Source organism: Pseudochaenichthys georgianus, chromosome 10 (assembly GCF_902827115.2).
Source record: "Pseudochaenichthys georgianus chromosome 10, fPseGeo1.2, whole genome shotgun sequence".
Lineage (NCBI taxonomy): Eukaryota > Metazoa > Chordata > Actinopteri > Perciformes > Channichthyidae > Pseudochaenichthys > Pseudochaenichthys georgianus.
Window position 1 is genome coordinate 33327016 of NC_047512.1, and position 24737 is coordinate 33351752.

The following is a 24737-nucleotide window of genomic DNA, read 5'->3' on the forward strand; positions in this document are numbered from 1 at the left end:
AACTAGGCGCATGAAATAAAAAAAAATGGTTTATTATGCTTATTTTTAATAAAAATACATAAGTTAAACCCAAAATTCGCAGATTTCCACTATGCCTTTAAGTCATACAATGATTCGAAACCTTTACTTTTCATAAAATGCAAGATGTAACTTTCAATGTGGCTTGTGTATTTATCACATTTTCAATGTAAATAGATCTGATTTAAATAAAGAGTAAAAGCACAATCTTAAATGTTGACAGTTATCATTTTCCTATGCTTATTGTTAATGTAGTGGTGTTATGAACAAAATGTTGTCCTAAAGGAAATGAAGATGTTTTTTATTTGTTGACAAAAGATTTAAAGTAGATGCTCACAACATGTGGGAACATTTATAGAGAAAAAATGTTCTATTGTAAAACAAATATTTATCTGCATACTGAACAATTTAGAAACTCTCTAAAAGGTATTATCTTCTGTGACGGTACGACCCTGTAGGGATTGTGGGTGTTGCACTTCATAATTACATTCTATGGTATGCTTATGACATTGATGCCAACATACATGGGACTAGGGGAGACCTTCCTGTTGTTTGCATTGTCACTGACAAATGACAGTGTAGTATTCATTGTCAAGATTTTGTGTTTTTAAACTTGGGACTCTTTTCAGACTGCTCCGGCTTGGGAAAAGATTTGAGCCTTAATGTGTAATGTTTTCTGTATTGTATGGTAAGCTTATCCTTGCATTTGATAGTCCCATTTGGATGTGATAGCTAACATTTTCAGTAAGCAGTAGACAAAAGAAGTGAAAATATGAATGTAATTTATTTTCAATATTTACATAAATACATAATTATTTTAACAAATAAAATAACAAAAAACATCATAACAAATACAAAATAAAAGGTTTGACAGACAGCCATGCCCAGCATGGGCCTGGAGAGCTGCAGAGTCCATTGGGGGTAAGAGGGGGGGGTGGGATGTGGGGAAGAGGAAGAGCAGCCATGTTAACAGTGTTATGGCTACAGATGTAATATCTAACTCAACATTAGCCATGACAGTCTGGGCTTAGCAAGGGCCTTAGAATACATACTCTAAAGGCCAAATCCAAAAACAGTGATACTGACATTTTAGCAGTTCACAGTCTTTGGAGGTGGTCTTTCAGGCAATTGGCTAGTGACTTTACAAAAAATATCATTTCCCCTAGGGGTGAAATTAACTCCATCTCGCAAAAACAGCCCAGGACTGTCATGTCTAATGTTGGAGTGGTCAACAATGGCACCATTTAGGCTATGAACAAAAGTAGCCATAACACTGTTAACAAACTTCCGGGCCTTGTCCATTTTGACAGGATTTGCACCAGCCCTCCACCGGCGCCTCTGGTTCATCTGGGAGAGCATGATCTTCATGCCAGGGTGCCGATGGTGAAGCTGGTGCAGGTCCTCCTTCATCTGGTTCAGCAACTGAACACTGGGCACATCCCCCAAGTCATTGCCGCCACAGTGGATGAGGAGGACATCCGGGACTGCTCTTCCTCGCAGGGAGTAGGAAAAGAAAGGGAGGACACCTCTCCAGCGCAGTCCACCCCAACCGAACCAGCACACCCTCAGGTCGAGGCCAAGGTTGCTGCCGATGGTCTCTGTAGCTCTCTGGGCTCCATGCCGGACATAGCTGTCTCCGATTATCCATACAGTCACTATGGGAGGAAAATAAATGAGAGCAACAAATGCTTCAGATCATGAGGAATATCAAATCAATTATAAAGGGTTTCTCATTTTGTTCCTTTGACAATAACATGCAAAATAACTATGAAATCACACCTGTATGGTTAAAAGTAACAAGAGAGCAAAACCTCAAAAAACAGATTAACAGCACACAGTTTATATATATATATTTATATACTGTGTGCTGTTTATCTACAATTGTGCACACATGTATATGTATAGTATGTTTGTGTGTAATGTCAACCATCTGAAGTCATGTAAAGTAAGCCAGGACCATCAACTTACAGGTTGTGCAGTTTGGCGTGGAGGAGGTTGCCATCTTCATTTTTCTTAATGCTGAAATAAATAAAAATTCATATAAGTGTTTTTTCATCCAAATAAATCAGATGTGTTCTTAAATATGTTATGTGCAACCATGATTTCCCTTAAAAATAAAACATTCCCTGCCTAACAAGCTGTCAGTAATCTTTAGTGTTTATAATAAAAAGTAAATGCATTTATTTAGAGATTTTGTTAAAAGTGTATATTTTTGTTTAATAATGTCGCTATTGCATTCCTAAATTAAACTGACAGGCTAATCTTTCCTGTAAATTGCATAAAATTCAGATAAAATGCTTAAAACAAAATACTGTTCTGCTGCTTTGTTTTGCAGTGCCTAGCTCAGTCCGTCTGTTTTTGCATGTGTGTCAGTTCGTCTGCTGCTGTGAATATTATCAGTCAGCGGTTTGTGTCTGTGCAGGATTGAGTTCACAGAGTTCACATCTCCTGCACCGCACTACACTAAGGACATGACACTGATAGACTGACTGGCCTGTAATCCCCTCACACATGCAGGTTGTATTTTGAGGCTGCATACTTCAGGCTTGGCTTAAAATACAACGTCGGCTATTATCGGAACAATTTGGAGGACAATCCTGTAACCAGAGTCATTAAACTCTGAGATTAACCCACTTCTATCAGCAGCCACTGTATCCAAATGCAGTGTGGACTAAGAACTCTGACTTAATAGACTTAATAATGCTACAAGCACTAGGCCACTTCTATGCAGTCACTAAAAAACCCTTATAAACGTATTATACTCATAAGGGAGTATCTGTCTGCAGCAAATCTTGCAAACTACTAAGCTTATAGTTTTTGTGCAAATGTATGGCTGTATTCTCAAGGACCTCTTGTTCTTGTGGTTATATACTTTTGAATCAAGCTTTGTTATTGATTGTTTTATACCGTTATTGATTGATGACTCCTCACTACACTTAAAGGGCCGGTAAAAGACTCAAGTGATCAACAGCTGCTTCTGCATAATGACACTTCTAGCATTCCCTCAGGCAAAAAGGTCAGGCCTAACATCTCAAATCCATAGAAAGGTTCTGACTTATTTTGAACTGAAGCATGTGCAGTTTAATTATATATCAAACATGTTATGATCAACTAAAGTAAAGCCAATACAAGATAAATACATCCAGTTGTCTCTGTTGCTGCTGCCACAATAAAGTGAGATTTATCTCTTCTTTGTTTTGAAAGGCAGAGGAAGACACATGCACTGACCTTTTGTCATTTGTCAACACTTTTATGCAACAATGACTGGCTAAAGTTCTGGGAAGTGACTGTTGCCTCACAGTTATCAAACATAGGTTGTGTCACTGTTTGATAATCGCCTTATGTCGTCTGACACCCAAGGAACTGATGTGAGGGGCAGTGACAAGAAGGGACATGTTCTTCTGATAAAATGATCCTGTCACAGTACAGAGTGTAATAGCTTAACAGGAATACCAGCAACCCTAAACAAATGTTGGTGAGTGCAGCGGATTGGTCCAAAAGCACAACTTGACTACTTGATCTATGAAAAATGCAAGTAATGATTTTATTTCGAGGTTTTCATGAAATACTTATGTCAAGCATTTTTGTCACACCTTTTAATTTCTTTGTCACATAACTGATGTTCCTGCTGTATGACGGGTGAAGCCGGTGACATAACAGGCATAACTCCAGCAACAAACAGAGAGAATGCCTCTCAAAGACAAAATCCCATGAACATTTTGTTCCTAATCAGTTAAATTAACCACCTCAGTCCCTGGTAGAAAACCACACACACACCAACACGGTGGTGCATTTTGTAAAGTTGGTTACTTCTATTATTGCCTGGTACCTCACTAACTAAGACTGTACCAACAATGTTGTGAAATATATATATATATATATATATATATACTGTATATATATATTTTACAATTTAATATAGTTATTACTGGCTGCTATACTCATGTTGTTTGCCTTTTATCAGAACTCTCTCCTTTGCTGTAATGATGTTAATTTCCCCGCTCTAGGACGAATAAAAGATTATGATTACCAGAAAGACAGGTGGAGAACATATGTCCACTAACTGACTCCACCACACCCCATTTAATTTTACTTTTTTACATATAGGCCTGTATCCCCTGTGCAGATAAGGGTCATTCCAATCCATTGCACAGCAGACACAACTTGTGAAACAAATAATATATTATTATTAAACATGAATTACACTGAATAACTTCCTGAAATGTGAGACCAATACACTTAATTATTGAATAGAAACCCCCTCACCTCGGACTCCCACACTGACCCGCCAACTGTTCAATACATTCCCGCATACAGGTCAGAAAGGCCGCCGACACTGAAACTGTTAATTGCAGATTGTTTTGTAATCGGTTTCCAAAACGTCCAATCAGAACAGCTGGTCGGCGTCACATGACACATATTTTACGTAACCGTTTTTTCTCTCCTGCGACGTTCCATTGAGAATAATATGGACCTTCCAGGACTACATCATGAGCCAGCACTGTAGTCACCAGTACTTCCAGCAGCAGACGAGTAATCAGACATTGGTTAAGGACTTCTGAAACTGTTGGTCATGAGGACAGATAGTGAGAGTATGCTTCAGCTTGCAGCGGAGGCTTTCCAGTCGAAAAACTTCGACCTAGCTGCAGATATCTACGAGTGCCAACTGAGAGATTCAGGGAGCCGGCGGCAGGAGCTGATGGTGAAGCGGGCTGACGCGCTCGCTTTCGGGGCCAAATTCTCCGAAGCTCTCGATATGTACCGACAAACCTCGGAGACAGACAGACTGGGACCGGTTCACCTGAGCAACCTCATAGACTACCTGGCGAGTAATATCAGAAGGCAAGCCGGGGGGCACAGGACCCCGAGCAGGGCAGGTGAGGCAGGGGCGGAGGCGGGATGCCCGGGAGTCGGTGCTACAGGTTTCGAACAGTTCTCCTGCCGGATATGTCTGAGCTTTCTGTTCGAACCGGTGACTCTGCCGTGCGGACACTGCTTCTGCAAGAAGTGTCTGGAGAGGGAGAGGAAGGAGAAGGAGCGGCCGGGGGTCTGCAGAGAGTGCCGGGCCAGCACCGAAGAAGAGGAGGTCCAGAGTTACCGGGTCAACGTGGTGCTTAGCAACCTGCTGGCCAAGTGGTTCCCGACCCCGCACCAGGCCGGCCGGCTGCGGCGGGAGGGCAACGCGCTGTACGCCGAGAGGAGGCTGGAGGCAGCACTGGAGAAATACAACCAAGCCATAATGATAGGTAGGACAACCATTGACTTGTATTTTTGAAGAAAGTGTTACAAAGTGACGTTAATTAACAGAATATTTTCTGCTGCGTATGTGTCTTTGCTAAATAAGCTACTTTAACCTGTTTTTAACTGTTTCCCTCAGAGTAGCCTACATTTTGCTACTGCGTATGTCACTATGCAAAAATATCTTTGCCTCTAACTTCATGTTTTTACTTGTACTCTTCAGTATTACACGTTGTTTTGCTACATGTAGAATGTCAGTTGACACACCATTGAGACATAACATCTCTGTTATAAAATAACTGTTTCATAAGTGTGTTACACAGTGTTTGAGTAGCTGCCTCTGCCACAGAGCCATGTGTTGGATAACACCGTTATGTCGGCTGGGCTAGTGGACCAAACATTGCGTAAGCACGTAACCCGCCCCCTTCAGCTCCCTCATTGTGTAACATCAAACAATGACTCAGGGAGATGTGGTCAAGGCTAATATTGCAGGTCACAACACTAGGAACACAGCCCTACGGGGTTTCATATTGGCAGAGGTGGTAATGACACAGGTGAACTGTGACCTACAGACGGGATTATGAGTACGGAAATACCCTTTAATAGACACAGATGTAATATAGGTTTAACCCTAACATGTCACCCACTGACATGTTAGGGTTAGGGTTTAACCCTAACAGGCCACAATCAACAACCTGATCAACTCTATACGAAGGAGATGTGTTGCACTGCGTGAGGCAAATGGTGGTCACACCAGATACTGACTGGTTTTCAGACCCCCCCAATAAAGCAAAACTGCACGTTTCAGAGTGGCCTTTTATTGTGGCCAGCCTAAGGCACACCTGTGCAATAATCATGCTGTCTAATCAGCATCTTGATATGCCACACCTGTGAGGTGGGATGGATTATCTCGGCAAAGGAGAAGTGCTCACTATTACAGATTTGTGAACAATATTTGAGATAAATGGTTATTTTGTGTATATAGAAAATGTTTTAGATCTTTGAGTTCATCTCATGAAAAATGGGAGCAAAAACAAAAGTGTTACGTTATATTTTTGTTCCGTGTATATTTTAGGATCAATACTCTGGAATAGAGCAGTCACTGTTCATGTTGATTGTGTAATTTTAAACATCAAAAATATATTTTTTTCTATATCCGGTTTTGCTGTTTAAGTGTTTATCAACCTAAATGATACTTACTAAAGATAACCCACATACCTTGTGAACAATTTAATGTAGGAACTATTTCCTTTCATCCAACCATATCTCCGCGCAGAAGAAAGCAAAGCATGCATCTACCTAGAGATTTGCATACTCACTCTTTGACAGGTGTAGTTGGTTAGAGATACACAGTTCCTTTATGAAACTGGAAAAGGTGAAATGTCCCTTCTAAAGGCTTGTCTGGTAGAGATGGTGGCCCATGCATTGGGGCTCATTCCCCACTGCAGGTGACCTGGGTTTGAATCCGACCTAAGGGCAATTTAACTTCCAGCTGATGCTGCAGCGGAGATGCTCAGACACCAACAATGCTGCGTAGTTCATCTGCAGCTCCCAAAGGCATAGAATCAGATTGTTCTGGTATGTGTCCAGAATCTTAATTAGCACCAACATGCTATTAAAAGTGATCCTGTGTGTTTGGGAAAGCTGATTTGATAAATAATGAGTCACACAGAGTGATATAACTGGCTTCAAACTGCAATGACTTGCAGAATTGTCCTTTGAATCTTAATGGCTGCTCCATTAACTGCGTCACTCCGACTCATTTGTGGTTATAACTAAAGGCAAAGGAACACTTGCTTCACTAAAGAAGGTGCAGATTCATTTGCAACCCGAATCAACTTGCTAGTACTTGCAGAATCATTGCCTATATTATTCTTTCATAATACTTATATAGGAAATGAAATATAAAGATGTCGATGTGTGTGTGTGTGTGTGTGTGTGTGTGTGTGTGTGTGTGTGTGTGTGTGTGTGTGTGTGTGTGTGTGTGTGTGTGTGTGTGTGGCAATAAAATAATCCCTTTGTGGGGGGGGAATTAATTTATCATCCTAAAATGATGCGATTCAATTTATAACTGGTGAATTTCTTATTTTATGTTACATTTATATTTAGAGTTCATTTTAAAGTTGGATCTGGATTAATAATTGTTCTTCTAACCAATTTTTTACAAGGGAAAATAAACAATTTTAACGGTGTAAAATAATCTTCTCCCATCACACATTTCTGTTTTTCTTTCATGGTGTAAAATGCATCCTCTGATTCCCACATGCTGCGCATTTGCATACGTCTTTCTAGTTATGAAACCTAACATGTGGGTGACCTTGATATTGCTGCATGGTTTTGTAAGGTTTCATAACCTGTTTTATAACGTGGAAACTGATCAATTCAAACATTCTTATATCACCAGCGACTTCAGCTTTGTAGTAGGGCTGCTCGATTATGGCACAAATCATAATCTCGATTATTTGGGTCAATAATTGATATCACGATTATTAAAAACGATTATCCATTTACTTTTAAAACATCCATTGATTAAAAAAAAAAAAATGGAACAGTATGTTTTTAACAGTTGATTACCCTGAATTGTAAGTATAATTCAACTGAAAAACCATTAGAACATAAGGACGTGGTAGATGAGGCCATGCTTTCTTTCTTTTCTTTATTCCGCAGTGTGTTGTGAAACAGTTGCCTCAGTATTGGGGTCACTAAACTGACTTTGTATGTCATGGTTTTAAGCTGATAGAAAGAGTTCTTAAACCAAAAATAATTGACTAGTTCATTGACAGAATACAGATTTACACTATATTAATATTATATCAACTATTTAATAGTATAAAAAGCAAAAATGCCCAAACTTTAAATGTGGAAATATACTGTATCTCTTAGTTCTAAACTGTAAATGGAGCATCAAAATGTACTGTAAAGACCTGCATGGACTCTTTAATAATGATGACACATATATTTCAGAACATACAGTTGCAGTGGTGACGGATTATTTTAGGGCGGCCTGGAAGTTAAACCCATTGGCCACTAAAGGCCAATGGGTTTTTCGCCTAAGTTAAAGGCGGACTCATGTTCGGCGTGATGCCGTTTAGTCACTTGTTAGCAACCTCTTTTCTTATGACACATGGCAGCTTCAGACATTGCCCAGTGGGGAATTACCGACATATTCTGTCGTAGAAACATTTAAAAAATCTCTTAAGCTTGTTTTAACAAAGCTTTTTTCCCAGGAACCTAACCAAAAACTCAACATTTAAAAACGTTGACTTTAAGACGAGGGAAGAGGTCAAATGCAAACTTATTTCCAGGTTTAGATTCATTCCTGCTCCACCCTATTGCATAGGATGTTTCTCCGGACTGGTTTAGTCTTGTGCAGCCGCATGGCATGCCACAGCTAGGCGACATGCGTTCATTGTGGTGACTCTTTTGGGCCAGGGTGTTTGCCCCACCGGAAGGCCGGTAGTCCTAAAATGCCAACTAATTCCTGCACCACTCTATTCTCTTGTAACAATCTACCTATGGTTACTAACTGTCGCTTCTCTTCTCCACAGCACCCATGGACCACATACTGTTCAGTAACCGCTCCCAGATCCACTCCAGTCTGAGACGCCATGAAAAGGCTCTGAGAGACGCAGAGACGACCTGCAGACTCAGGCCTCACTGGTCCAAGGTACGGCCCACAGATTGATCCGCATTATTAAACGGGTTTATGTTAGTGAAATGCAAACCGCTCTTGCGTGTGATTGGATAAGTGATGTGTGTTCCTCCCTCCTGCAGGGTCATATCCGTAAGGCGCAGGCTCTGGTGTCTCTGGGCAGGACGGAGGAGGCTCTGAGGGAGACCCTGCTGTGTCTGTCCATCGAGCCCGACTGCAGACTGGCCAAGACCGAGGCTCACAAGGTGAGCACAGCATCATAGAGCACACCCACAGATGCATATCAATTCAAAACATGTATTCCATCTTTCATTCATCATGTCATGTATGCCAAACATTTCCTATTAGATTTATTATAGATTATATTTATTTTTCACTGATGAGAATAATGTAAAAAAATGGTTTTATTTAAAAGAAAAATGTACACCTTTTTGTTAATGTATGTTAATTTGAAGGACCCCACAGTCATATTCAGTGTCAAACATTTGTCTTTGTTTTGTGTAGTATTTTTGAAAGGAGAACATGACATACTGCCTCAGCAAAGAGTATATATTATAATATTGTTTTAAATGTCAGCAGAATAATCACATCACTGTTTATTGTCTTCTCTCAGCTCCTCAGTGATCTCCTGGCTCCGGTTACAGATCAGGTCCCTGAACACATCTCCGACTACACCAACATACTTTCTTTTAGAGCTCACATCAAGAACAGCATCACCGCGCCCTCCCAGGTAAGAGCTGCTCCACCTCCAGCTGGCAGCAGTTATATAAACAAAAACACTTAGGGGACGTGAGGATTCATTGTCTTCTCCTTCCATCTGTCTCCTAGATGTTCAGTCCCAGCCTCATGTCTCTGGCACCTGAGAGATCAGACGTTGGTGACGGCAAGGGTCAGATGAAGCCTGAAGTCAGGAGTCCGGACCACAGTTTCCACCTTAAAAGAAATGGAGCAGCACAGAGGAGAAGGGAGGACAGGAGGGAAGAGAAGATCACAAGAGAGCAAAATCTGGTGAGCTTCTTAGTTTGTGCACACGCACGAATGCACTCTCTCAAGCAGCAGCAAGGGTGTCTTATCTTGTATGTGATCATGTCTCCATTTAGAGCCAGCAGAAGTTAAGAATCTCGTGAGTTCTGCAGATGTCTTGGACCCGACAGATCTGGAGTGTTCTCTTTGTATGAGGTGAGATGTACAGCTTGTAAATCCTTGTAGACACCCACCAGGCAGCACATCTGAGTACTTGATTAATCACATGGGACATTGGGTTTCATGACAGTCGCTCCATTCAAGAATACATGAAGTAATACTCTTGTCTCTATGGTTTTGACTATTTTCTGTGTGTTTTCCACCCAGACTTTTCTACGAGCCGGTGACGACGTCGTGCGGTCACACGTTCTGTCTTCGCTGTCTGGAGCGATGTATGGACCACAACCCAAAGTGTCCGCTCTGTAAAGAGGAGCTCTCAGAGGTAATATTCCCCTTCGAACAATGTTATTTAAACTTGATCCAGTATATTAGCACTAAAACATCATAACTCAGAGTAGGGCTGTGCAATTAATCGTATTTTAATCGTATTTTAATCGTATTTTAATCGCGATTACGATTATGGCTTGCGATGATTATGAAAACAGCATAATTGACAAAATACGATTATTTTGCTGGGTGCGCTTTCGCCCCTCCCTAAAAGCCCACTCGGCCATGTGGGAGTGACATGTGTTGTGAGTGTTCAGCGCGAGCAGCAACTCGTTAAAAAGAAGGGTACAACTATTTCCACTATTTGCAAGTACTTTGCCATTCCAATATAAAAAAAAATTCCAAACCTTTATTTATCCAGGTAAAATTGATCAATGATCTCTTTTTCAAGGGAGACCTGCAGATACATTTCACATGGCTAAAGATATGTGCCCAGTTAGCACTGTTAGCAACCAGGGCTTCAAGCAACTTGTCAACACGTTGGACAAGCGTTACGCGATGCCGTCTCGGTATTATTTCAGCAGGTCTGCGCTGCCTGCACTATATGACAAATGCCGTGGGGAAGTTGAGAGAGATGTGGCTTCAGCTGACTACTTTGCTACCACAACAGACCTATGGCCGAGCCCAGGGGTGCCCAACCAGTCGATCGCGAGATGTGTCTAAAAATAGAACAACAATATTCTGTTTTATCGTTAATGTCCTGTAACATAATCTTCCTGTGCCAGAATAATGCACTTGAACGCATCAAAGCTTTGTGATTGGCCGGCGTCACCCCATGTGTCGGGGCGTGGCTGAGGGTCTTCAGTACAGGTGGCTTGTCACCTGCCTGCGCTCATCTCTGAAACCAGACCATGTAAACAGGCTGTTGTTTCTTGCAAAAACTCTTTAAGAGATGACATGAGCAGCCCTACCAGCATTTGCCATGGTGGCCTAAACATTTTTATTTGGTCTTAAATTGTAGTTCAACATTTATTTCCTGTTACTTCTGGACCATGACGGTTGGCCAGCCTTCAACGTTTAACTGAGTGGAATATGTTGAATATGTTTTACCAAAATGTTGGCTATATGTTAAGGAGTTTTCAGTAGGTTGTGACAGTGCACTGCAACATATTTGATGTAATTTATTTTGGTCTAATTTATTTTATTTATCATATTAATAATATATGTTTAGTATGGTTTTGGAAGTGCGCTCCAACATATTTGTTGATCTTGTTTATTGGTAAAATATTATTTGTTTTAAAGTTCAATAAATGGTCAATGAATAATCGTCAAAATAATCGTGATATCAATTATTGACCCAAATAATCGTGATTATGATTTTTGCCATAATCGCACAGCCCTAACTCAGAGTATCTATTTTCCCAAATGTAAACCATTGACTTCACTGTAGAACTCATTGGGGTTATGTGATACGAGGTAGCATGGTGCCAGAGATTGCTATGGAACTAAAACACTTTGCAATGACATGAATGTAACTGATAGTGGAAATGCCATATGTTCAAAAGGACTCTGGCGCCCAAACTGTGTTTCACTTGGATCAGTTATGTCATGGCTGTTACCTAACCGCTCAATATGTCATTTTCTGGGCCTCAAACACAAACGGATGATGTCACGAGGCTAAATGGAAAGCAAGCCTCGACATGAATATTGTTGCAAAATGTTTCTGCAACGATAAACACGTTCTAAGAGCCTTTCTGTCTGTGTCTCTCCCCAGTTCCTGGTCCAGAGGCAGTACTGTAAGACGGTGCTAATTGAGAAGCTCATCTTGAGGTATTTCCCCTCAGAGCTCAAAGAGAGACAGAAAACCCACCAGGACGAGATGGCAGAGCTCTCCAAGTACGTGTGTGTCCTCTCCTGCTCTCCGGTGTCTTATCCTCAGGTTTTATTTGACTGTTATCACAGATGATGGTTCCCAGTGGACTGACATAGCTCTGTGAATACCATGTCCTGTTGTTTGACCCACTGACCCACAATGCGACACACTGATCTCTCAGCGTGGGTCACCTCAGGCCTCCAGTGTCCCCTTACTGAAGCCAATGATTCTCTTCTCATATTTAGCCAGTATTTAGTTTTTTTTGCTTTTTACATGTCGTCTTAAGATTAGTTTTGAGGAATGATGCGACAAAGTTTGAGCAGTTGTTCCTAGATTGAGGACATATCACGCTCATTTTCAGGTTCATATTAGTAGTGCCTCCACTGGGACATGTCTACACGCTTTAATGTTCAAAAAGCTCTTTTCTCATACTGCCTGTGCTGCAGCACCTCTTTTCACCCTCTGTCTGTATATATACATGTTCTTGTACCGGCTGTGCACCCCGTTAAACCTTTGGTCCTTTCTTCTTGTCTCTCCACAGTCTGAACAAGAACGTGCCTATATTTGTGTGCACCATGGCCTTCCCCACCGTGCCGTGCCCTCTCCATATCTTCGAGCCCTGCTACAGGCTGATGATCCGCCGCTGCATCGAGGCGGGAACCAACTGCTTTGGCATGTGTCTGGGAAACGACCTCAAAGGGTCAGTGTTGGAAGCTACCTCTGTGTAATTGTTATTAGGTCTCTAACACACATGTATAAAGGTGTGTATCCATACTGATGATGACATTTCTCCATCTGCCTCCAGGTTTGCAGACTACGGGTGCTTGTTGGAGATTCGGGATGTGCAGTTCTTCTCCGACGGCCGCTCAGTTGTGGACACCATCGGCATGCGGAGGTTCAAAGTCATCCAGCACCGCGAGAGGGACGGATACAACACAGCTGACATAGAGTACCTGGAGGATGTAAAGGTATGAAGGGGAAAGGGAGAGGATTGAGAAGTAAAGCTTGATAGATAATTACCAGAATAGGTTCATCTAACTCAAATGGTGTGTGTGTAGGTGGAGGGCGTGGCGGAGCGTGAGCTGCAGTCTCTGCACGACTCGGTGTACGACCAGGCCCTGGTGTGGGTCAACTCCCTGAAGAAGGAGCAGAGGGAACGCATTGAGGCTCACTTTGGACCCATGCCTCTGAAAGACTCTCAACTTCAGGTAAACACAAACACAATTGACAAAGGCACAACGAAAATATTCATACTTCTTTCAAACGTGTCTTTCTATGAACATGAACCAGTGAAACCATGTTTTAGACTTATACTATTAAATCCATTAATAGTATGATACTATACTATCAAATCTGATAATGTTACTATACGATCCGATGATATATGATTCGATAATATACAATACGATAATTGATATGAGATAAAACCTTCAACAGCTCAATTGACAGATCAAGTCAGAATGTTTTTATTTTCCTAGCTCTATTTGCACATCAACAAGGACACATATGTGTGTCCAAACACGGAAACAGACATTCATCAAAACACCACAATCCCTGAAGGCAATATCCTCAATGGCCTTTTAACGTACGTTTGTTCTGGGATGAAACTTGTATTTCATCTATAAAGTCATAGGGCCCTGTTAAAGCAACCATTATTCTCATGAGACCCAAATTGAAAAACACCTCCTAATATTTCTCCTTTCTTTGTCGCTCCTCCTCCTCCTCCTCCTCCTCCTCCTCCTCCTCCTCCTCCTCCTTCAGGACAGCCCTAACGGCCCCCTGTGGTGCTGGTGGCTGCTAGCAGTTCTTCCGTTGGAGGGCCGAGCCCAGCTGCCCTTCCTGGCCCTCACCTCTCTGAAGGATCGCCTCAGTGGCATCCGCAAGGTGCTTCTGTTCATGGCCCACAGCAGGCTCCGGTGACATGTTCCACACTCAGCGTTCACCATGCCTGGATAATGCAGTAACCCCCCACCCCTGCAAACAAAACCCCCTCCCCACCGTCCTGCAGTGGACCTGCTGTTCTTCCTCTTTTTGGATGCACATAAAACTTTTGCACCTTCCTTGATGTAGCGCCATGGACTCATCTTCACGTCAAAGATGGTTGATTGTTATACATCGATATCTTCCACTCGTGACAGCTATGTTCAGACAGGACGGGGAACATCCAAAACGACTGATTCAAAAACAATCTTCAATCTCCATTGTTACATTTCTTGTCGCTGTTACAATGCGCACATAATATAGTGATACGTTTTTGTCCGACAGACAACAAACTGTGGTGCTCATATGTTTCTCCAATGTTGCCTTTTTGGCCTTCCTCCATTTTGTAAGTCTTATGCTCTTCCTCTTGTGTAAATATTGTTGAAAACAACAAACTTTTCAGATTATGATTCCTCCTGTCTTCAAAGCAAACTCCTGAGAAAAGACTTACACATTCATGCAAGGGGCGAATGTACATTCAAATTCTGCAAGACACCAAGCATGAATTTGCCTTTTTGTGTAAATAAACTCACTTCTGTTGCATCATAATGCTAATTCAGACATAATTCATCGGTAGGCCCATTTCTAATTGTATACATCTGCAGTTAAACCGATGTGTTTACTTTTCTTTCCCTTTTTACTATAACTTTAAATCTTTTTTTGGGCTGCCATTCTGTCTTCCCTCCGTCATTCTGATCCCTGCCTAACTCCATCTAATGCAGCTGAGTAACATTTTGACAAAGGCGTGCTTTGAGGCATTAGGCGCGTTCACAACGCAGTACTTTTCCCACTTTACTTCCGATATAGTTCACACCAAAAAGAGCCGGAACTAAAATGAGTCCATCAGAACTTGTGTACCCCCTTTTCTGTCCCTGCTAGAGAGCAGGTACTTTTGTGGGAGAAAAAGGTTCCTATGTCTGATTGGCTGGGCAGATTGCAAACCACGCCCTGTAAAACTCCCCAAAAAGTTTTGTGAAGCCGCCATTTTATTATCCTCGCATTATCATTATTAGCATTAGCCCAGCGCAGAAACGCAGAGAGACTAACTTATGGCAACACAAAAGAAACTAAGTTCTGATGAACCTTTGTGGGAAAAGTACTGCGGTGTGAAAGCGTATTGTGTTTTATTTATCAATTTGTGTCTTATTTGTCATCATTATTTATTTGGCGTTATTTATGCATGTAGTGACATTGTTTACATTTGAGAGAAAGGGATGTTGAGCTGCTTATTTTCCAAAGGCTTTGAAACAAATATATAAACATTTCACCCCATAAGTCATCGATAATACCCAGGTATCTGTGGGGTGTAATTACTTTTAAAAAACACTATTATACAATCATACAACATGGCTGCCATTAAAGCACAACCAGTAAGCTGTAGTTGGGGGAGGACTCTCTTCCAGGCCTCACCTTTTTAGATCACTGTTGGGCAAGTTACTTTTAAAAAGTAACTAGTTACTGCTCTCCAAAAGTTACTTTATCAGTTACTAAATTATAAAAGTAACTAGTAACAAGTTACTTTACTTTAAAAATAATAACAATACAAATACAAGTTGTTGTGTTGTTCTGTGGCACCGTAAGAGAAAAGACAACTCCCCATCATTGTAGCAATTATCATTATGAAATAGTGGAACAATAAAACACAAAAGTACGATTTAAAAAGATCGTTTTTTGGCTGTTTAGATGGTGCTGCTCCATCTGGGTCACTGCCGGTGGTTGAGACGGTGGGGTCTTTGGCGACTATAGTTTTATAGCCCCGTGTACATTACTTAGGTGCTTCAGGAGATTGGCATTGCTGTTTTTCGATATGGACAATGCTTTCTGTCCTGCACACAGTTTACATTTTACCGTAATCTTTTTTGCATCCTTTATCCCCACAAATTGAAAATAGTGGTTATATTTCCAAGTTGCAAATGCGCTGCTGCTCTCGCTGATACTTGCATCTGCCATTGTGTGTGTGTGTGTGTGTGTGTGTGTGTGTGTGGTGTGTGTGTGTGTGTGTGTGTGTGTGTGTGTGTGTGTGTGTGTGTGTGTGTGTGTGTGTGTGTGTGTGTGTGTGTGTGTGTGTGTGTGTGTGTGTAGGGGCGCCATAAGGGGGTGAAAAGTTAGGACGATTCTAAGGGCCCGTGACTGACAGGGGCCCAAACTATTTTAGAACATTAAGAAAAAAATGTTTAAGTAACCAATGTGATTATTTTTTGGGCCCAAAATCCCTGGCGGCGCCCGTGTGTGTGTGTGTGTGTGTGTGTGTGTGTGTGTGTGTGTGTGTGTGTGTGGTGTGTGTGTGTGTGTGTGTGTGTGTGTGTGTGTGTGTGTGTGTGTGTGTGTGGTGTGTGTGTGTGTGTGTGTGTGTGTGGTGAGCGTTGCCGTGTGTGTGTGTGTGTGTATTTTCCCCATAAGGCAAGACCCGCCCAACTCTGTCTCTGATTGGCTTACCCTGAAATGTTACCCCGCGTTAACCAGTCATCACTCCTCTCTGGTTACTTTCACTTTTCCATGGTACTGTGAGAGGACATCGCTGTATTCGCCTGTAAATTACATCCGCAGGGAGATTCGGTTCAGTTCCATCACATAATGTAACGCAGTAACGCACCCATTTAAATCACAGTAACTATAGCGGCGTTACTTAATGGGAATAGGTAACTAGTAACTTTGTAATGCGGTAGTCCCAACACTGCTGGTGACACAATACCCCCACAATCTGAGACATTTCAAATGTTGACTTATTTGAATTCCTTCTTTATAGCAGAGACACAGTATTGCAGAGAGCAACACCTTGATTTTTGATTCCATTATGTCCTAAATGTATTTATTCTGACTTATTTTTCACTTCCATTTTAAGTAAGGGAAAGAAATGCCTCAACATTTGGATTACCACATAATGAAGTGTATACTTTTGTGTGGTGAGCATCATGTAGCAGGCCAACTATACTGCAAAAGAGCTCTGATTTGATTACTTTGATGTGTGCTATGATTAAAGGCCAGTGCCTTCTGTCCACAATGAGAAAGAAGTGTGGAACCTTTTTGTATTAAGTACTACATACCATTTGAAGGTTTATTTCCCATTGTTATGGGCATGTATGCATTAAAAGCATGACTTCCACAGTATGGGAATACAATAACATTTGTGAAAAGGATGTGGTATGAAAACATATTGAGGCCTTGCTGCTGTCTGTGACATGACTGTTTCTACATGGCTAAAGCTAATCTCTGGAAGAATGCAAGAGATTGATGAGCCTTGCCTTCAAATCTTTGATTTTGTATACATGTGTTTGATGTTTCTATCAATAGGTTTTTTTTTGTTTTATAATTTTGTAAATTGTTGTGTAAGCGCACAGAGATTATCAGTCAATTCATCCACATTTATAATGTTCTATTACAATGGCCATGTAATGCTAATAAATGGATCAACGGATTAAGTGTATACACAATATTTTAATATTTTAGCCATGGATATTTTGTATTTCATTGTCAAATGTTGCAATATGACACAATCAAAACTCAATGCCGAATTATAGTTTATTGTATCATGATTCATGACCCAAGAGTTAATATTTGAAGATGATTGTCTTAAAGGGGACCTATCATGCAAAATGCACTTTTTTATGTATTTTATACATAAATATGTGTCCCCGGTGCGTCAGGGAACTCACGCAGCGTCAGAAAATAAAACCCTCTCTCTTTTCCTCCGTGCGCAAATCTAAAAAAAACGGGGGTTCAACAAGCTGATCAAGATTTGCCATCCAATATGACTTATTTACGTCATGTCAGATGGCACCATGGATGGGATGGCGATGGCATTCACGTGGTGGACCCACGGCCCTATCAGAAAGTTGCTATCAGAATCAATGCCTGACGTAATATGGCCTTTGTTTACATTAGCAAGCATAGCTAACACTCAGAGCTAACCTGTACTGCAGAGAGCACATGTGTGAAGAAGCAGGAAATAAAAAGGAACTCACCTTGTGGTAAACCGGCAAGAGAGAAAGCCTTTGAGCTCCATACTGTTTCAGTAATAATCCTTGATGTGGTTTTGGTGTTTCATCACCGCAGCATTTATTTTAGACAATATCTGCCGGGTCCGCATGAGCAGGCATAAGCTCCGCCCCCTCTTTTTTTTTTTTTTTTTAAGCTTTATGTCCCGAATCAGCACTTTAGTAACAGGAAGTGAAATAGAGGGATATGAGGCATGGCTAGAATGGGTGATCTGTTGGTATTTTGAGCAAAACACTTCATAGACATGTTTTTTATACATTTGTATATATCTGAGACCTATGCTATTGCCTAAATATTGCATTATAGGTGACCTTTAAGAGAGAGTTTAATTCATAAATAGTAAAGAATCCATGATGCTCAAACTTGGCCAGAATGGGAAAAGGGTAAAAACATATCGGACAGATATTCAGAGACAAATATACTTCCTGAAAGATGAGAAGGGAAATAAAAATAAAATCATGCTATCCTCGTTTCTTATTTGTTACAATGTGTGAAAATCTGAAGAAAATAAAAACAGCCAAAAACAATAAATGTAATCATAATTAACAGAACGCCTCTTAATGTTTTGTCTGGGATTTTTCAATTCCAATAACAAAAGTCAAAGTGTGACACAAGATTAAGTTTGAGTTTGGATATGATACCTCTATGAACTATTTTGGATAAATTGGATTTCTTCCATTTCATTAAATATATCCTTCTATTTCGTATGAGGCTTCGCCCTCTAAGGCTATCGCTATTGGGTAATCCCACTGCACGTGTGCAGCACTGACAGATTTAATCCACGCCCACCTGGGCCCCACCTCCAGCCTCACTTCCGTATAAATAGGAAGATGGCCCGTCCAACTGATCCCATTTTTCTTCAGCACTCCGTTGCAGAAGCACTGTACAGGCACAAGCTCTTTTCAGAGCTGTTTACTAGAAAGCAAACATTCCCCCCATTCTCCCTCTCCTCCGGACAGGGGAGAGAGGGCGGGGCTCGGGGTTAGCCGACATATGAATTACGACCGGCTGTGGCTGGCTCGCTCCAGGGAGGAAGCGGCTTTACACAGACGAGGTGAGTCCTGCCGGGGATTGGAGCAAGCAAACGCGGCTCTCAATCCCCAGGTGTCGCGCACTCATTGTGTCCGTCTTCCTCTGGCCCACAGACAGCAGAGAGCGAACGCTCTCGCGGCTGCGGCCAGGGATGATTGGCCAAGCCCTTGATTATTGGATCCGAGTGGCGGGCAGCAGTCAGGCGACTCCTTCCCCTCCCTTCACGGATCACTATGTGGTTTCCCCGGCCACATCCTCCCTCTCCTCCGGACGGGGGAGACAGGGCGGGCCCCGGTGTCAGCCCGGCGTCAGCCCGGCAGCCGAGCCTGTGGGTTCGGCTGCCGGGCGGGGCCCGGTGTCAGCCCGGCGGCCGAGCCTGTGGGTTCGGCTGCCGGGCGGGGCCCGGTGTCAGCCCGGCGGCCGAGCCTGTGGGTTCGGCTGCCGGGCGGGGCCCGGTGTCAGCCCGGCGGCCGAGCCTGTGGGTTCGGCTGCCGGGCGGGGCCCGGTGTCAGCCCGGCGGCCGAGCCTGTGGGTTCGGCTGCCGGGCTGACACTATCCGCCATCTAGGCTCTGCCGTATAGGCGGTATTCTCCAGGAACTCCCGGAGATCATCGGAAAGGCAGCCGCCTAAGGAGATCTCCCCGTTCCCCCGGTTCAGGAGAGCTCTCCTCCGGATGACATAAGCGGTTGCCTCATAGCCTGTCGGTTATTAGGCAACAGGGCTCGCGGCACAAACCGGCTGTCTTTAAAACCTGGCGGTTGATTAGACGGCACGGACTTGTTTCCTATGTCACAGATATGCCTCCACACACCTTTCATTCCTCAAGCGGGTTTGAGCGTGAACGCGCCTCAATGTCCGGTTTACGAGCCTTCTCCTAAACGGCGACATGATGAGAGCCGCTGTGCAATACAGCGTGTGGAGGTGCAAGAGCCGGCTGTAACCTGTCAGGCAGCAGGGCTCGTGGCGCAAGCCAGCTGTATTTAACCGGGCGGTTATTAGACAGCAAGGCTTGACGTTTAAACCTGATGCTCCTAACCTGTCGGTTAGCAGGCAGCACGGTTTTTTTCCTCTGTCCCAGATGTGCCTACTACACACCGTAATGAGCCCAGGGCTGTTATTACGCACTGTGTGAATAGCACTGCACACACCTCCGCTCATTCCCTCAGCGGGTTTGAGCGTGAACGCGCCTCAATGTCCAGTTTACGAGCCTTCTCCTAAACAGAGACAGGATGAGAGCCGGTGTGAGATGCAGCGTGTGGAGGGCCCCTCGCAGCTTTTCGGTCCGGCCCCCTCTTGGGTTGCTTCACGGGCAACGGCGGCGAGGGCTCTGACGTGGCTCGTCACCATGACAACCACAGCACATCCAGAGCATGTCGCGCGCTCTCAGAATATTACTCAGAATGGCGACGTGTGTGTTCAATGGACAGATGAATAATAATAAGCAGCCAGGCCCACCGGGTAAGCCGGCTGCCCCTAACCTGTCGGTTACAGGCAGCATGGCTCGCTGCATAAATAGGCTGTCTTTAAAACCTATTGGTTTTTAGGCAGCTCAGTTTTTCTCCTCTGTCCCAAACCTACCTCCTACACACGGTAATGAGCACACGAGTGCCATTATTACAGTGAGGACAGCACTGCACACAGCTCCGCTCACCCCTTAGGGGTGTTGAGCGTGAACGCACCTCGGTGTCCGGTTTAACAGTCTAAGCAATTACTGTTATTTTTCAGCTGATTTTCGGCACTAATCTACTGGCAGCCCCCTATAACCAGAATGTTTCTGTGAATTATTAAATTGTGTACAGTAATAAGCTGAAATTGTTCAACAGTATGAATACTGTATAATTTCAGTGTATTGCTGGCGTCTCTGCTGCCGGTATTTTACTGTTAATGAGAGGCTGTAAAATCATTTCACAGTATGAGTACTGTGGTATGGCAGTGAAGTGCAGGCGTCTGTGAAGAGACTGCCGGCGCTTTACTGTTGTTTGACAGGAAAATGTGTTACAGTGGACATAATGAGAGCCTGTGTGAGGTGCAGCGTCTGGAGGGCTCTGGCGTGGCTCGTCACCATGACAACCACAGCACATCCAGAGCAGGTTGACGCGCTGAGTGGCGGCGCGTGTGTTCAATGGACAGATGGAATATAATATGCAGCAAGGCTCCCCGGTTAAGCCGGCTGCCAATAGCCTATTGGTTACTTGGCAGCATGGCTCGCTGCCTAAGCCGGTTGGGTTTTTTAACTTATCGGTTAATAAAACAGCAGGGCTTACTATTCAATCCGTCTACCTTTAAACTTTTTGGGTTTAGGCAGCACGGATTTTTCCTCTGTCTCAGACGTACCTCCTACCCACGGTCGTAATAAGCCCACGGAGGGCCATTTTTACACCTCGGGTGGACAGCACTGCACACACCTCCGCTCATCCCTTAGTGATTTACTCAGACTGCAAGGAATCTGGGTGTGATCCTAGATAACAACCTGTCGTTTACTGCAAACATCGCTGCTACAACCCGCTGCTGCAGATACACGCTTTTCAACATCAGGAAGATACGCCCCCAGCTGACCCAGAAATCGACGCAGGTTCTGGTCCAGGCTCTCGTCACCTCACGCCTAGACTACTGCAACTCCCTCCTGGCTGGTCTACCTGCATGTGCCATCCGACCTCTGCAGCTCATCCAGAATGCAGCGGCTCGCCTGGTCTTCAACCTTCCTAAATGTTCCCACACCACGCCGCTCCTCCGCTCCCTCCACTGGCTTCCGGTAACTGCTAGAATCCACTTCAAGACACTGGTACTTGCGTACCATGCTGCGAATGGATCTGGCCCTTCCTACATCCAGGACATGGTTAAACCGTACACCCCAGCACGTGCTCTACGCTCTGCATCAGCCAAACGGCTCGCTGCACCCTCGCTGCGAGGGGGATCCAAGTTCCCATCAGCAAAAACACGTGGGTTTGCTATCCTGGCTCCAAAATGGTGGAATGAGCTCCCCATTGAAATCAGGACCGCAGAAAGCTTACACACCTTCCGGCGCAGACTGAAAACTCATCTCTTTCGACTCCACTTTGAGCGATAGAATTACTAACAAAGAACTGCTAACAGAGCACTTATATACTAATAAAGGACTGGCTTATCTAAAGCCAGTTGAGTAGCACTTGAAACGATTGGCTCTTTGAAACCTGATGTTCTTATATGATTCTGTTTTCTTCAAGGTTGTGTCTTCCTGGTCGAATGTACTTATTGTAAGTCGCTTTGGATAAAAGCGTCAGCTAAATGCAATGTAATGTAATGTAATGTGGAGCGTGAACGCGCAGTTTACGAGTCTTCTCCTAAACGGCGACATATTGAGAGCCTGTGTGAAATGCAGCGTGTGGAGGTCTCTGGCGTGGTTTGCCACCAACCACAGCACATCCAGAGAATGTACACCCGGCGCTATCAGAGTACTGGATGGTACTCAGGGTGGCGGCGCGTGTGTCTGATGGACAGATGGATGAGCAGGCGGATGGGCAGAGAGTAGTCTCTGCAGTTCGCCTCTCCCCCCCGCAGTTCTAAGGGATACAGGAAGTCCTGTCATCCCGGGAACAGTGTCTCGCGCTCCGTGCAGAGCGGCAGGAACTCTGGTTGAAAAGGAAGCTTTTTTCCAGGGTTCCTCATGGGGAAGAAAATCAGGGTTTCTTACTCCCGGTATTTCCTGGTCCCGAAGGAGACGGGGCGGGGGGAATGAGACCCATCCTCGATCTGTCAGTGTCCAACAAGGGAATGGCCTTTTCCCATGCTGACGATCAAACAGGTGCTGGAGTGTGTTCACCAGGGAGGTGCACATCCATAGTCCTGAAGGATGCATTCCTCCACGTAACCATCATCCCGAAACACAGAATTTCCTGTGTTTCTCATTCCTGGCTCCACGCACTTTTTCAAAGAGGGTGGAGACGGTTGGAGCAGCTACTCAGAATGGGGATGAGAGTGTTATTTTACCTGGACGACCGGCTGTGGCTGGCTCGCTCCAGGGAGGGAGGAAGCAGTTTACAGACGATACAGTTCGTATCTCATCTGTCAAACCTGGGTTTAATTATCAACTGGAAGAAGAGCTGTCCTCGTCCCTCCCAGGTTATCTTTTTAACTGGGAGTGGAATTGAACTCAGCCCGCATGAGAGCGCGACTCTCACAGCGGAGAGGGGAGAAAGTGACAGCTCTCCTCCGGCTCGTCACACCCCGCGGGGCGGTGACAGCCCTCTCCGTGATGCAGCTGTTAGACATGATGTCAGCTGGTCAAGTGGTGATTCCCCTGGGTCTCCTTCATAGTGAGGAGACTCCAGGTGGTTTATTCGCCTGTGCATCGACCCCGTGCGTCAGAGGAGAGACGCATGGTGTACATTCCTCCTTCCGTGGTTTGGATTTGACCTACTGGAAAAATCTCCACGGCAGGCAGTGGGGGGACAGTGGCCGGGTCACATGTCTCTCCATATAAACGTGCTGGAGTTACTCTCCGTATGGAAAGTGCTCCAGCACTTCGTCCCGTTGCTGTACAATCAACATATGTTGATTCAAACAGACAACAAAGCAGTGGCGACCTATATAAATCGCCAGGGAGGTGTTCGATCAGCGCAGCTGCTGAACACACATCCTACACAGCCAAATGGACAGCATTCCGTGTGGTGTGCAGGGAGAAGCCTGGACCCCCTGCCTCGTGCTGTCGTTCCTCCAGCTGTTGCTGGACAGGAATTGGCGTATAGCACGGTAAAAACATATGCTGCTGCCATTCCATCTTGCCACGTAGGTTTGGTGTCAGCACGGTGTTTAGTCACCCTCTGACAAAACGTTTTCTACGGGGAGCACAGAGACTCAGATATGGGTCACGCGCTTTAGCGCCTCAATGGGTTTTTGGCTTAGTGTTACGCGCACTGAGTAAAGCTCCATTTGAACCTTTAGATCAGGTCCCACTGAAGTTCTTGTCAGCCAAAGTAGCTCTGCTCTTGGCTCTCACATCAGCTAAAGGGTGAGTGATGTGTCTGCTCTCTCTGTGGCTCCGTCATGTCTCCGGATCCAAGGAGATGGCAGTTCAGCTGTTTTGCGCCCTAACCCGGCTTTTATGCCAAAGGTGATCACAAGCTCTTTTAAATCGAGAGGGATCACTTCGGATGGTTTCTTCCCTCCTCCTCACACATCAGAGGAGGAAGCCACATCTCATCTCCTCTGTCCCGTACGTGCGCTGTCATGTTATATTGCACGCACAGCCACGTTGCGCAAGTCTCAGCGTCTGTTTGTGCATTACAGAGAGCACTCAATAGGGCAGCCTCTATCTGCACAGCGGCTGTCACACTGGTTGTGTGAGGCTGTGTCACAGGCGTATGTCTACTCTGGGGTGGATCCCCCAGAAAACATCAAAGCGCACAGCACCAGAGGAATTTCAACCTCTATGGCGTTGCATGGAGGAATGACAGTGGGAGACATTTGCAATGCTGCATCTTGGTCTTCCCCCTGTTCTTTTATTCGTTTTTATTTGAGGGATGTCTCCCATTCCTCTTACACATTCAGTACTGCTGTTC

The 24737-nt window shown here is 44.1% G+C and overlaps 1 protein-coding gene and 1 long non-coding RNA gene across 2 annotated transcripts; one reads left to right on the plus strand and one right to left on the minus strand.

The window, feature by feature from the left end:
* Positions 1-892: 892 nt before the first annotated feature.
* Positions 893-4367, minus strand: LOC139434704 (uncharacterized). The gene is made up of 3 exons (XR_011644025.1): positions 4285-4367; positions 1987-2037; positions 893-1673 (listed from the first exon to the last, which is right to left on the minus strand). It is a non-coding gene; the product is annotated as an uncharacterized lncRNA (long non-coding RNA).
* Positions 4368-4488: 121 nt separating this feature from the next.
* LOC117454410 (LON peptidase N-terminal domain and RING finger protein 3-like) lies at positions 4489-14720 on the plus strand. Its single transcript, XM_034093636.2, is given in 13 exon segments — positions 4489-5264; positions 8805-8923; positions 9031-9153; positions 9522-9638; positions 9737-9851; positions 9854-9916; positions 10009-10087; positions 10259-10373; positions 12093-12214; positions 12733-12891; positions 12997-13159; positions 13250-13399; positions 13953-14720. Coding segments are annotated over 13 exon segments (2157 nt in total). The 5' UTR covers positions 4489-4591; the 3' UTR covers positions 14112-14720.
* The last annotated feature ends 10017 nt before the right edge of the window (positions 14721-24737 follow it).